The sequence below is a fragment of the Hibiscus syriacus genome, unplaced genomic scaffold (assembly GCF_006381635.1).
Source record: "Hibiscus syriacus cultivar Baekdansim isolate YM2019G1 unplaced genomic scaffold, ASM638163v2 tig00110247_pilon, whole genome shotgun sequence".
Taxonomy (NCBI): Eukaryota; Viridiplantae; Streptophyta; class Magnoliopsida; order Malvales; family Malvaceae; genus Hibiscus; species Hibiscus syriacus.
This window is the reverse complement of record NW_024062645.1, coordinates 101,916-115,836: the sequence shown is the minus strand read 5'-3', so window position 1 is coordinate 115,836 and position 13,921 is coordinate 101,916. Positions and strand designations below refer to the sequence as shown.

At 34.2% G+C, this 13,921-nt stretch overlaps 1 protein-coding gene and 1 pseudogene across 1 annotated transcript; one reads left to right on the top strand and one right to left on the bottom strand.

Annotated features, from left to right (window-relative positions):
* Positions 1–1,543: 1,543 nt before the first annotated feature.
* Positions 1,544–2,518, top strand: LOC120114767 (annotated as a pseudogene).
* Positions 2,519–4,946: 2,428 nt separating this feature from the next.
* On the bottom strand, positions 4,947–8,041 carry LOC120114864 (protein NDL1-like). Its single transcript, XM_039135647.1, has 11 exons — positions 7,975–8,041; positions 7,214–7,313; positions 6,770–6,867; positions 6,588–6,676; positions 6,219–6,279; positions 6,024–6,110; positions 5,860–5,937; positions 5,713–5,769; positions 5,537–5,592; positions 5,313–5,448; positions 4,947–5,213 (listed from the first exon to the last, which is right to left on the bottom strand). Exons 1-11 carry the CDS (start codon positions 8,032–8,034, stop codon positions 5,001–5,003), a joined length of 1,035 nt encoding a protein of 344 aa, XP_038991578.1. The 5' UTR covers positions 8,035–8,041; the 3' UTR covers positions 4,947–5,000.
* Between the last annotated feature and the right edge of the window lie 5,880 nt (positions 8,042–13,921).

The window sequence follows — 13,921 nt, the reverse complement described above, 5'->3', positions numbered from 1 at the left end:
TTTTAGTACTTAAAGTTTCATTTTTTTTAAAATCATATCTAAAATTTTATTTTCATTTCATTTTAGTACCCTCATTAAAAACTTATTGTGTGTAGTACTTAAATTATTAGTTTTGGTTCGTTTTAGTACCTAAACTTTTAATTTTTTTATTAAATTTAACGTTAAATTTTGAACGGGACCTCAAGGAATAACAATAATTAGAAACAATATATGAACTAGTCAATCAATAGATTGGATACAAATGATAATATCGAGAAAAATAAGATATCTCGAGTATAATATGAATCTCATAAAGATGGATTAGTAGTTAGGAAGAACTTTACCAATCAGTAATATTAGACAAAAATCATTAGAAATAAGTATAGTGTAAATGAAACTGGTTTGAACGAAAAAGTTTATTTTCGTGTTTGTTTGTTTGTTTTTCAATGTATTTTTGTTCGGTTCATATTCATTTAAATTTTTAATAATAATATGTTCGTGTTTATTTGTTTGGCTTTCAATGTGTTCTTGTTCGGTTAAATTAACGTTTGCAAGTATGCTTGTTTGTTTATTCGTATCCTATTATTTGCAAGTAAAAGAAAAGTGGTGTAATTAAACTATCAGTTTTGGTCCGTTTTAGTATCTAAACATTCAAAATTTCAAAATTTAACATTAAATTTTGAACGGTTACTAAATAAAACAAAAACTAAACTTTAGATATGATTTTGGAAAGGCTTATATCACAAATAATTACCTAAAGTATATCATTTTTCATTTAAGTACCTAAAGTAATTTTTGGTCGAAATAAGTATCTAAACTTATTTTTTTGGTCAAAATAGGTAATTAAAGTATTTTTTGGTCAAAATAGGTACCTAAAGTATTCAATTTTTCTCATCTAAGTATCTAAAGTATTCTTTAATTAATATCACATCATGTGTCAACTTTTGAGAACTTAGATGAAACAAATTGAATAATTTAGGTACCTATTTGACAAAAAATACTTTAGGCAACTATTTTGACAACAACAAAAAAAAGAGATAAGTTTGGGTATTTCTTTTGACCAAAAAATACTTTAGGTCTTTAGAAGAAAAAAAGAGTATACTTTAGGTACTTATTTATAATATAAGCCTTTTGAAAAAAATTAAAAGTTTAGGTACTAAAACGAATCAAAATTGATAGTTTAGATACTAAATGCGTAATTTACCCTTTCGTTGATTCTTTCACTACAGTTATTTTCTGGCTTTTTTGACAATGATCTTTTACCCAATGAGATTTCATTTCTCAACCACTGTAGTTATCTTTAAGCTGATTTTCCATTGTAGAGGGATATGCAAGCTTGAAAACTACTCTCTACTCCTCATATGATCTCGGGTTGATCGTCTTCGAAGAAGACGTAACATAAAATTTTACGTTCGTCCGCTTGATTTTGAGTTATTTATGGCATTGTGAGTCCCAATAAGGAAGCTGTTTAGTGAACAATGAAGGCTAGGATTTAGGGACCCTACATCTTGAAGGAGCTGCTCCATATGCCTAAGGCCATGTGATCTCTGTGCCCCAAAGTGTAATGGAGAATGATATGTTCAGTGTTCAAAATTCTGGAGTTGTCGACGGGATGCCATCGGGGACGATCGCTAATGATTCGATAGTCGAGTTACAACTTATTTAACCAGATCAACCAATGCCAGACACTAATAGCTGGATTTCCTGTGCTTCCCTTGGTGTAAGGGGAGTTTAGGGGCAATCTATGTTCTGATGTCCATACCAATCATGTCCGGTTATTCGACCCTACTGTTGGAAGGAAGGTTGCGATTGTTGCTTCGGGTTCGGAACATAATGTCGAGTTAGAGAATGTAGCACCTTCGATTTACCTAGGGATTTTAGGACCTACTCTTCATATGAATGTTCTGATGGCATGAATTCCACAATGGTGACCTCTGTGAATTGTGTGTTTAATGAAGTTTTTGGTGATATGACCAGTAAATGGGAGTGTGAGAGGTTTCCCGATTTTCTCGAACATACCGGGAAAACCTCGTTGAAGACAGCGTTTCAATCGTATTCGTTGATAGGATATCCGGATCCAAACGGGTGGATACAGTCGAATGGTGCAAATATGAGCCTAGATCGTCCCTGTGGTTCCATGAAAAGTAGTAATGAGCTATCTTTAAGCCTTGCAACATCGCATCTCGACCGATCCTCCGAAATAAACTGTTGCTTGAATACAACAATGTTAGGCTCAGAACAAACTTCTAGCAATGCCAAGGAGATTTTTCCGAGTTTCGGTTCCGACGGACCAGTTCAAGTATCGCATTTGATATCGGGATCGAGATATCTTCATGCAGTTCAAGACATACCAGCTCAAATTGCAAGCTATTCTCTTGTAAATCTAGAGCAGATGAGTGTAGGAGCCAGAGCAACAACGGCGACGGCGGTGATGGATTCGAATGATCTCCCTGATGTCGATGGTCACTCCGAGGTTCAGGTAGAGGCGGTCGAGGCAAAAGAATCCCAACTGCTGACTTTGCTCCAAGTGCTATGTTGATCTTAACTCATGCTGGTAGAATAATGTATGGTCAGTCTTGGTATGCATCAATTGCTGCTTTGGAACATGAACTGCATAATTTTCTTCGTCGTCGAATACATAAGGTAAACGACTCGTGTCTCGACGCGGCATTGCGGTGTAATGAACGTCTTTGCTATCCCTCGTTTAATCGAGACCAGGTCGATGGATTCCGGATTCGAGCAGCTTTTCGGTACAAAAGAAGCACGTCCACCTAAGGTTACAAGTTACAACTATAAAATATTATGATCTACAAATTACATCTTTGCGGCCCATCCTCCGCCTGTCGAAATCTCTGAAGTTCTTGAGAAACCTTCGGAGTTTCATGTCCCCTGAAATTTTATAATTCTTTGATCCGGCCGTTGTCAAGTCCATCATCGATTAAATCTACTAAGCACGATCAAATCTACTCATTTTATTTACTTACAAATAACTATCATCGTCCTAAATCTAATACCAACACTAAAAGTCTGTGTATAAATCTCTTACAAAACTACAAGGGTCTCTAACTCTCTTATTCTCTTAAGATCTAGAGATATCACAATAATAAATTGGGTAAAGTACATGTTTAGTGCTTAAACTAGCACTTTTAACTTGTTTTAGTACCTAAACTCTCAGTCTTTTTAAAATCACATCTAAAGTTTAGTTTTTATTTCATTTTAGTACACGCCGATAAAAACTTTAGTTTTTGTTTTATTTAGTACCTCGTTCAAAATTTAACGTTAATTTTTAAGAAAATTAAAAGTTTAGGTATTAAAATAGACTAAAACTAACGAAAATTGATATTTATGTACTAAATATATAATTTACCCTAATAAATTTAGGTACTACAATGTACCAAAACTAACTAAAACTGATATTTTTTCCTTCTTTTTTATTCTGTTCAATCATAAAAAAAGAAAGTAAAATACTATCTGGATTCACCCAGCTCTAAAAGAGAATAATTTGATGGGAATCAAATCATTTTCCTGGAAAGTTTGGTGGTAAATACAGATATTACTATTTCAGTCAGACACTGTGGCAGCACTGGCCCAATGGATTTTCTTTTCTTTTCTTATCATTTTCCCGGGAAAGTGACATGAACCCATTTTCAATGGCTGACTACATAGCCAGATGATCAGAACTGCACCACATGATTAGCCTCTTGGACCCCACCATGTTTGGTTGAAAACAGGTAGTGTGTTGTTCATCAAAAGATTGAGCAAAATTAAGAGTACTATAGTAAATTTCGAGTTTAATATTTAAATTATTAATTTTTATTTTATTTTAGTATTTCGTCATTAAAAACTTTAATTTTTGTTTTATTTTAATATCAGTTCAAGATTAAACTTTAAGTTTTGAAAAAAATTAAAATTTAGGTATTAAAACAAATCAAAATTGATAGTTTAAATACTAAACAAGTTAAGTTTTAAATTTGTTTATGAATAGAGATATATTCAATTTGTTTATGTTCTCGAATAAATTTATTTATCAATTCATTTATAAATTCATTTATTCAAATTTTTATTTTTATATTTTAAATATTGATGAATGTAAGAATTAAATCGTATATTCAATTTGTTTATGTTCTCAAATAAATTTATTTATCAACTTATCTATTAATTCATTGATTCAGCTTTTTATTTTTTGTATATTTTAAAAATTGATGAAAGTAAAGATTAAATTGAACACGTATAAATTTTGAAGTTCAAATGCTGAAGCCTAAGGAATTTGAGTTTAAATGCTGAAGCCTAAGGAATTTAAGGACTAGTGGTATAATTTCACCATTTCTATTTGACTTGTAAATAAAAGTATGAAAATAGGGTGCGCAACAAACATGTTCAAAAATGCTATACGATCCAAAAACAAACACTTTCAAAAAAAAAATTAAACAAATAAACTCAAATACGATATTAAAAATTTAAATAAATATGAACCGAACATAAACGCCTTCAAATGTTTATAAACACAACTTTATTATCAGTAAAAAACCGAATGTTTCTATTCTAAATAATTATTCTCAGGAATTTACAAAATGGTAACAAATAAAAGAATTGACAATACCCCCTTTCTCCTTCTGTACTTTGTATCTATTTACACACACACATATATATATATATATATATGTATGTATATATGTATGTATATATATATATATATATGTATGTATATATGTATGTATATATATATATATGTATGTATATATATATGTATATATGTATGTATATATGTATGTATCTATATATATATGTATGTATGTATCTATATATGTATGTATGTATGTATGTATGTATCTATGTATGTATGTATGTATGTATGTATCTATATATGTGTATGTATGTATGTATATATATGTATATATATATATGTATATATGTATATATATATATATATATATATGTATATATATATATATATATATATATATATATATGTATTACAAAAAGGTGATGTTGCAGTTTCTACGTCATCTTACCTCTCCAACTTACAGAGAAATCCGGGCTTTAATCGGTTTCAGCTTCAAACCCATGCTTTCCGGCGAAAGGAGCTCCGGAGAGATGCAAGACGGACTCAAAGGGCTTCTCGGGCTAATGCTTAGAGTCGGCCGGTATAAACCGTATACCATAAGAAAGTACTCAATCGGTATCAACATGGCATGGGGTTGCTCCTCTGTCACCATTGATCCGCATGCCTGAACCTGTAGGGTTCCACACCATTTCGAGATTGTTAGTTCATTGGAAAAAGTTGGATGTATGATGTTTGTAACATGTTGGGCGTCGGACTGTTGGTTGCATACCTCCACTAGGGCACTGTATCTGCTATCTAATTTCGATGTCACGTGAAGAGCCTCGGAATGGAACGGAGAGTTCTCGCCGACGAATATTAGCGAACGACAATGGAGTTTTCGCAACCCTTCGCTGAGGTCAGGTCTCCTGAAAGACGGTAAATAAGACATTAGTGCTGGATCGAAGCAGTAACAGCATGCTCGTATGGAAAACCAACCGCATGAGACGGGCTTACCCGTTCATTGCTTCAAGGAATCGGCAAACGTTTATACTCTGCCTTTCATCCAGCAACTGCAGGGGTTGAAAAAACACTATTTGCGTCAGAAAATTGCTGTGAGACGGACTGTCATATTTCATACAAGTCAACTGAACAGCAAATAAAAATCGAATACAAGGGTTCGAAGAACTAACTCTCCTGCATGCCTGAACTATATCAGATTCCGGTACTACAACGCTACCACGAACTTCCTGCAATTGTCATTCGCAACCTCATCACTCAACTAGTCCAGTTCTAGACACAAAAAAGTAAACTACACAAGTTTTTGAAGCAGAAAATACCTTACTGAAGTATCGCTTAAGCAATAACTCCTTCACCATGCCACACATGCCGTAGAAATAAAGCAAATTCGACATCACCTGAAATAATACAAAAGTCTATCTAAGCACGTAATTATTAAACCCCTACGCCCCGAGCAAAACTAAAAACGGTCTAGAACAGGAACCTTATTCAACAACCATTCTTTCCATGAAGGCCGTCTGCAGAGCGGTGAAACGAGTATTAACCCAAGGACACGTTGTCGGTATTTCATCTATTAAGGGAAAAAGAAAGCACAAATAATTATTTTCAATTTCAAGAGAGAGTGATATTTGTTTTGAAATGAAAAAATAAGCATACTATGCCAAGATAGTTGAATTACCGCAAAGAGGGTAAGAATATATGCTCCGGCTGCAACTCCCATACACATTACGGCGCCAAGCCTACGGTTAAAACGTTAAAAAAAGAAGAGTTAAAAGATAAGGAACATCAACTTGCTTGCCTTCATTCTTTCCAACATAGATTATTAGTGGTGATAATATATTAAAGACGACGACAGCTTAAGAAATTATGTAATGGTGGTAGGTGCCTCAATTTGCATCATTTTCAGACAACTACAGCACACCAATTACCAGCCATCATGACAGCATAATGTGTCATAAAATGCCTAAAGCATAAGAGATTATAGTAAAATAAATTTCTAATCGGCCGACCCTTGGAAAGATAAGGCAACGATGAAAATATATTTTACCCGAAAAAATTGAGAACCTCAAGAATCTGATCTGCCAAGTCATCAACGGAAGTAATAAAGTCATCGGAACCGATCGGAGCAGCTCCCAACTGCAATATTTCTTGAAGGAATATCCGATAAGAAAGGTACGAATCATAGGACTCGATCAAGAAGGGAAGATGAAAAACATTCATATAACTGACCTCATGCCCAGGAGGACTTATATGGTATACACAAAAGTTGTGCAGGAGTAAGGAACTAGCTTCTGGGCAAAAGAACAAGCCTTGGAAACAGGAGATATCTGCAGAATGTCACATAATAAAAAAAATGAGATACGAAACCTATCATCGTACGAACGATCTGGTCAGTACACAAATGTAACAAATAAGGCCATGAATTTCCAACATATTTCGGATAAAAGCATTACTGTCTCGAAATCCTGTGCACTATGATGAAAACACAAATGAAGGTCTCAAATGTAAAGCAATATCTATGTTTAAGGAGAAAATTCACCATGCAAAGATAAAAAGCCAAATTGCTAACAAAAACCAATATCCATTTTCGTAGACTCCGAAGCAAATATTTTCTCACAAGGAAGGAAGCATAAAGAAAATTGACGAAACAATAACACTTTCTGAATTACTCACGATTCAGAGCTACATCGGGATAGGTAACAAGAGCCGGCTTATCTTGGTCTCCAAACACAACAACAGAAACCGTGCCGAGACGAGTTTTCACAAGGTACTCCTGCAGATAGATTTAACAATGCATTGTTATTCATTTAACAAACCATCACCAGAACAACCAGATGAATCGAATCCAAATTACCATCGAAACCCGAAAAACGCCTCGATTTGAACTAGAGCAGAAAATTACAATATATGATCCAGTATTACTAGGTATAGAAAATCCAACTAACTCGGGTGACATTTACTTCGAAATTAGTTTCAAAATGCATATCCCGAGTTAAGTATATTCTAACTAGATAAAGCTAGCATGTGCAGCAGAATCCCTTTAATGAGAATACAATTTTGATCATCAAAACATGTTGTTCATCGCCCAAACTCAGGAAATTGCTACTCAAAGTTCCACTCCTCTTGCACATGAAGCAAATAATTGAAAAAAAAAATCCATTATAGTTTCAAAACATCAATGAACTTAATCTATCTGACTACTTCCAAAATGAGGGAAAAAAGAGGAATCAAAAGCCATTAATCAAAGGATAAAAAATAATATAAGCTACAGAGCTTAAAATATAGAATTAAACAAGAAATGGAAGAATAATCCAGCTTAGCTAAAGAAAAGATAGATAGCTGCTGCATTAAGCTTTGTTTCCATTATGTTTTCTCTTCGATTCCCGCATTTTCTCAGTAACCAAACATGAAGGTGAAATATCAATGCAAATTACCTTGCCGCCTAGAGAGATCATTTCCATATCAATGGAAACCGAATCACTAGAATCTGCCATTTTCCCCTCTCACTGCCAAAACGAAGACGCCTTCTTTGAATTGGGTTCCATTACTTATATACTTCAGAGTTATATATTTTTTTAATATTTATCTTCGAAAATAGTACAAGTTTAACTCGTGGTTAACTCTGGCCGAGTCACCGACGCTCCAATGCTCAGAGTCAGAGGAATAACTCGTAACTCACAAGGGTAACTCGTAACCCGGGTCTCGAGTCTATTTAACCCCAGTTTAGAGGCCTACAGTTTGTTTAATTTTACGATATTGACCTCAGATCTTTCCCAATTTACTTGTTTACCATCTTAGCGCGACATTTTATTAATGGTCAAATTCTTTCCCAATTTAGGTTTAGGATTAGTGTTGGAGGTTAATGTTTAAGGGTTAGAATTTAGGGTTAGGTTTGTATAAAATTTATAGTTTCGAGCATTAAATCATTTAAGTAACGCCAGGGTTCAAATTCTGACGATTGTGAATAGAGCAAATTGGGCTGGGATGATCGCTTTTATCTCTATATTATTCGTTTTGGATTAGTCGATCAATAGATAGGATACCGATGGTTATACCAAAAAAATAATTAGAGTTAATTTAATCCGATTGATATAATTATAATTATAATTTATTTTAAAATATATGAATTCAAATATATTGTATTTTAATTTATGAGTGGATAAAGTCTTGAATGGGGAAAAGGACAAGCTATGGAAATCCATTAAAAAGACCATATATCATACGTTTATGCATACATGTTTGCCACTTTGCCTTTATGTTTATGAAGTGTAAAGCGAAAGGAAGCTTCTTTTTACCTTTCTTATTCCTTCTTTTGGACGGCTTTAAATTAGGTTTTAGAAAATATAAATCAACATATAGTCCTTAAAGCTAACTTGATGTAAGGCGAATCTACACGCTTTGATGGAAGAGAGTAGATAGTCTTATTGTGTCCCGATCTAGGATTGGCAAGTACTGATGTCCTTGAATTTATAAGTTTGGGCTGCAAAATAAGATAAAAAATATGATTAATAATGGACTTAATAAAATGAATAATAATATAAGTAATGAAAATAAATAATAAGAATGAAATGAAATAAAGAAATGATAGAGATGGCTGCGGAATTGATGGAAGAGATGGATGATGGTGATAATGAAATGTCAATGGTGATGATGTTGTATCTCAAACATGCCAAAGAGGAAACTATGCTATGAAGCACAATCCTGGTCTTCACAAACTTGCTTGAGGGGTGGTGATAGTGTCTTCAACCCACTAGATATCAATCTAGGAATTTTGGAATCAAAATGGAAGGAATGACGCCACAAGTATAGAAACTATACTTGTTTAATCGATAAAGTTCACAAAGAACTTTGAAGAGAAATAACTCACAAGAGTATATTTTATATAAGAGATGAGATGATTACAAATGAAATGAACTAGCCTATTTATAGTTTTTCAAAGGGTTTAGGCCGAATAGACACATGATGGTTCGGCCAAGGTTGAAACCCCTTTGAAAATACATGATTTTTGATGAAAATACATGATTTTAATGAAGATACATGCTCTTGGCCGAATGTTTATGTGTTGGTTCGGCCCTAAGGATGATTTGAATGCATTTGGAAGTTATTTGGGCGCCAAAATGGAGAGGAATGAGTCTTTGGCCGAATAGGAAGCATCCCTTGGTGTTTTGGCGCCTATTTGATGTCACATGGAGTGCACATGCTTGAATGATGCACATGGCAGCCTACTTGAACGCACATGGGTCTTCTTGCAAGCCTTTGGTGTGGTTGCAACCATAGGATGATGTCTTGAAGTCTATGGGCAGCCTAGAGATGAACTAGCTTCAAGGTAAGCTAGGTGAGTGTCTTGGTAGCTAACTAGGTGAGTTATAGCTTGATGAACTCAAGCTAGTTAGCTTTGGTCTTCTCAGCTCCTCAGCTACTCCCTGCTACCTTTAGTCCACTTTTCAACAATTTAGTCCAAAACTCTCCTCCAACTAGGTTCAGCTACATGCTAGCTCCTTCAGCTAAGTTGAAGCTCTTTAAGTGATGAAATAAGCTGTCATAACGTTCATGAGCTAGTGTGAGCTGCTATGCTTATCCTTTTAGCTAACCAAGCTACCATAATAACCTTGCTTTTTGTTTCACCTATAGGAATTAACAAACAAACCAAGTAAGCAATGTGTGAGCTCATTTAAGGTAAAATGCATGCTGTCGTGAGGTGGCTGAGTGATATGAGCTATGAATGATCATCTAGAAGCTAAGATAACATGTATATAAGCTAGATAAAAGGCATAGGACGTTCATGAGCTTTAAGAAAACATATATGTGCTAGAAAATAGATGTCTGCCTGCAAATGAGCTAAAGAAACATAGATTTAAAGCTAGTGAGCTAATGTAAACATAACATGAGCTAGAATAAATGACATGAGTTAATGAATGAATGAATACATGCTTCCATGATATCTAAATGATATGCAAACATAATAAATGAATCTAAAACATATGTAAACATAATATAAAGCTAAGTAAAGATGTGAAAACATATGTTATGCATGAAAATCATATAGTTGCAAGTGAATTATAACATATGATTATTCAAGCATAGTTTAAGATGCAAAAGTATGCTCATAATAATATATAGTGCATAAATGAGTAAATATAATATAAAGTAAGGTATAACTCTCTTATATTGAGAATGATGAATCTTCAATGATGTGAGTGTGTCATGAAGAAAGTTGGTGCTAGACATGATCACATCATCCTCCCCTTCTTTTAGGCGATTTGTCCTGAAATCGTAAGGCGACTTATCCTTAGTATCTTTCCATTCAAATTTTGCTGATTTGACTTCAAAATGTATCCATTCAATAACAAATTGTTCAAGACTTTTCCTTTTGAAAAGATCTATGAAATGATCCTCGTGAAAGGTCATGAATCTTGAATAAGTACTTTGAATCTCCTTGTCCTGAAAAGAAAGAAGACTTTTATAAGTAAGAGAAATATTAATCATTAGAAAGTTAAAGGTATACTCCCTGTTCACATCTTTTGGATGACCAAAAATGATGTCTTTTGAATCACAAGATATGTTGCCTTGAATTATCATGTCCCCAAAAGTCATGTTCCTTGGTCCTCCAATAGGTGTATTCATTGAATCATGAAAGGTTATAACTCTTGGAATGGAAATGTCCTTAGAATCCTCATAAGTCACGTCCTTTGGATGATAAAATGTCTCTCTTTGCCTCGTATCTCTTGGCTCTTTGAAGGTCACGTCCCATAGCCTCCCAATTTGACAAGTTGTGTCGCTTGGAACATTATAAAAATCAAAGAAAAAATCTGCAATTACATGGTTAGAATAATCGTCCTTGATCTTTCGTTTCATCCATAGGCATTCTCGAGTGACCTTGCCATCACCAAGTGATAAGATAATACCATAGATATGAATCAAATTGCTGCAAAATAAATCAAAACATGTAAAGGAAAAACTATTGACAAGATGAAAGGAAATATCAAACCAGGGTGGATGTTTAATGGGAGTTGGTTGCTGAATTCTTTTCTGGATTGGCAATGTACTTGGAATGTCAATGAACACAACTCTTGGCACTTCAAGTGATGCTTCTTTTGGAACTTCAAATGGCATAACCTTTGAAATATCAAGAGACATTTTTTGTGAATCACCAAAAGTCATGCCTATTGGTTCTTCAAAAGTCACATCTTTTAGTTTTCCAAAAGCAATGATTTTTGAATCATCTCCTTGAAAAGATATGTCACTTGAATTATCCTGCAAAACAAAAGAGAGAATAGGATAAGAAGTAAGGTTAGATAAAAATTGTTCTTCATTCTCCTCTTTTCCTCTAAATTCATTCTTTTCAACTCCAACGGTTTATGCATCCACTCTCCATTCATCATTTTCAACTCGTTCAACTTCAAAATGCTTTTGTTCATTTGAATTTTTCTCCAAACATTCTTCAGTTGCATTGTCTTTAAGTTGTTCTTTCATTGCTTCAATGTTCTTCTTCAAGGTGTTTTGATCTTCATTTACTCGGCTAGGAGATAGTGGAGTCAAGATGATTTTCCTTTTATTGTGAAAGAAAGAGTATCGGTTTGTGAAACCATCATGGAAAGCCCACTTGTCAAATTGCCATGGCCTCCCCAAGAGTAAATGACTCGTATTCATATATACCACGTCACATAGAATCTCTTCTTTGTAACTTCCAAGTGAGAATGTAACAAGTACTTGTTCAGTGACCTTCAACTCTTCCTTGGCGTTCAACCATTGCAAGTCATATGGGCTGGAATGTTTAATTGTCATAAGCCCCAATTTGTTCACCATGTATTTGCTTGCAATGTTTGTGCAACTCCCTCCGTCAATAGCTACAAGACACACTTTACCATTTACATGGCAACGATTATGAAATGTATTTGTTCTTTGTTGTTCGTCCTCTAAGGTTTGGAAAGATGAAAAATCACAAAACATTGTTAGTAAAAAAATTAAACAAAAATTAAAACCTTACCAGCACACTCACAAGGCCTCACAATCTTCACTCCAAAGAAAAGATAAGATCACTCCACTCAACACTCGTGTTTACTCTCGGGAATATAATTATGGCTTTTAACAATTCCCCTTCTGATCTCACTCTCTCAATAGCCTTTTTCCACTCAATTTCTCTTGCTAAGTCCTTTGAAGAACTTACTCAAAATTAGAACAAGTTAATTCTTTCCTTGTGTGCGTCGGCTGCAAATAGGTTAGGGTAGAAAGAGTAGAAAAAAAATGGAAAGGTAGAAGAAAGGATTCAAAGATATTAAAAGAAGGAAATGGTTGAAGACAAGGAAAATGAAATGATAGAAAATGAAGAGGTGACTTACAATTCAAGAAACAACACTTACTGCAACCTTTCTCAAGAACAATAAGGTTATCTTCTCTTATTATATATGGCCTCTTTGATGTACTTTGCAATGGTAGAGCACTTTCCTTGGCTTGCTTTCTCTTTTTGAACTTCTCTTTTACTTTTCTTCTTTTCTGATTTTTCTCTTCTTTTATCTTTTTCTTTCTTTTTGCACTCCAATTTTGATGTAGGAGTCTTTTCTTCTGTTTTGCACGCCAATGACACTTTTGTTGTCAATCCAACTATGCTCTGATTACCGCTTGATGTAAGGTGAATCTACACGCTTTGATGGAAGAGAGTAGATAGCCTTATTGTGTCCCGATCTAGGATTGGCAAGTACTGATGTCCTTGAATTTATAAGTTTGGCCTGCAAAATAAGATAAGAAATATGATTAATAATGGACTTAATAAAGTGAATAATAATATAAGTAATGAAAATAAATAATAAGAATGAAATGAAATAAAGAAAGGATGAAGATGGTTGCGGAATTGATGGAAGAGATAGATGATGGTGATGATGAAATGGCAATGGTGGTGATGTTGTATCTCAAGCACGCCAAAGAGGAAACTATGCTATGAAGCACAATCCCGGTCTTCACAAACTTGCTTGAGGGGTGGTGATAGTGTCTTCAACCCACTAGATATCAATCTAGGAATTTTGGAATCAAAATGGAAGGAATGACGCCACAAGTATAGAAAATATACTTGTTTAATCGATAAAGTTCACAAAGAACTTTGAAGAGAAATAACTCACAAGAGTATATTTTATATAAGAGATGAGATGATTACAAATGAAATGCACTAGCCTATTTATAGTTTTTCAAAGGGTTTAGGCCGAATAGACACATAATGGTTCGGCCAAAGTTGAAACCCCTTTGAAAATACATGATTTTTGATGAAAATACATGATTTTAATGAAGATGCATGCTCTTGGCCGAATGGTTATGTGTTGGGTCGGCCCTAAGGATGATTTGAATGCATTTGGAAGTTATTTGGGCGCCAAAATGGAGAGGAATGAGTCT

Coding starts and splice junctions, on each gene's coding strand:
- LOC120114864 (XM_039135647.1), bottom strand. CDS start 8,034: ATGGCAGATTCTAGTGATTCGGTTTCCATTGATATGGAAATGATCTCT. Junction 5,449..5,536: donor TTCCTTGAAGCAATGAACGG/GTAAGCCCGTCT, acceptor ACCGTCTTTCAG/GAGACCTGACCTCAGCGAAG. Junction 5,214..5,312: donor GATACAGTGCCCTAGTGGAG/GTATGCAACCAA, acceptor GGAACCCTACAG/GTTCAGGCATGCGGATCAAT.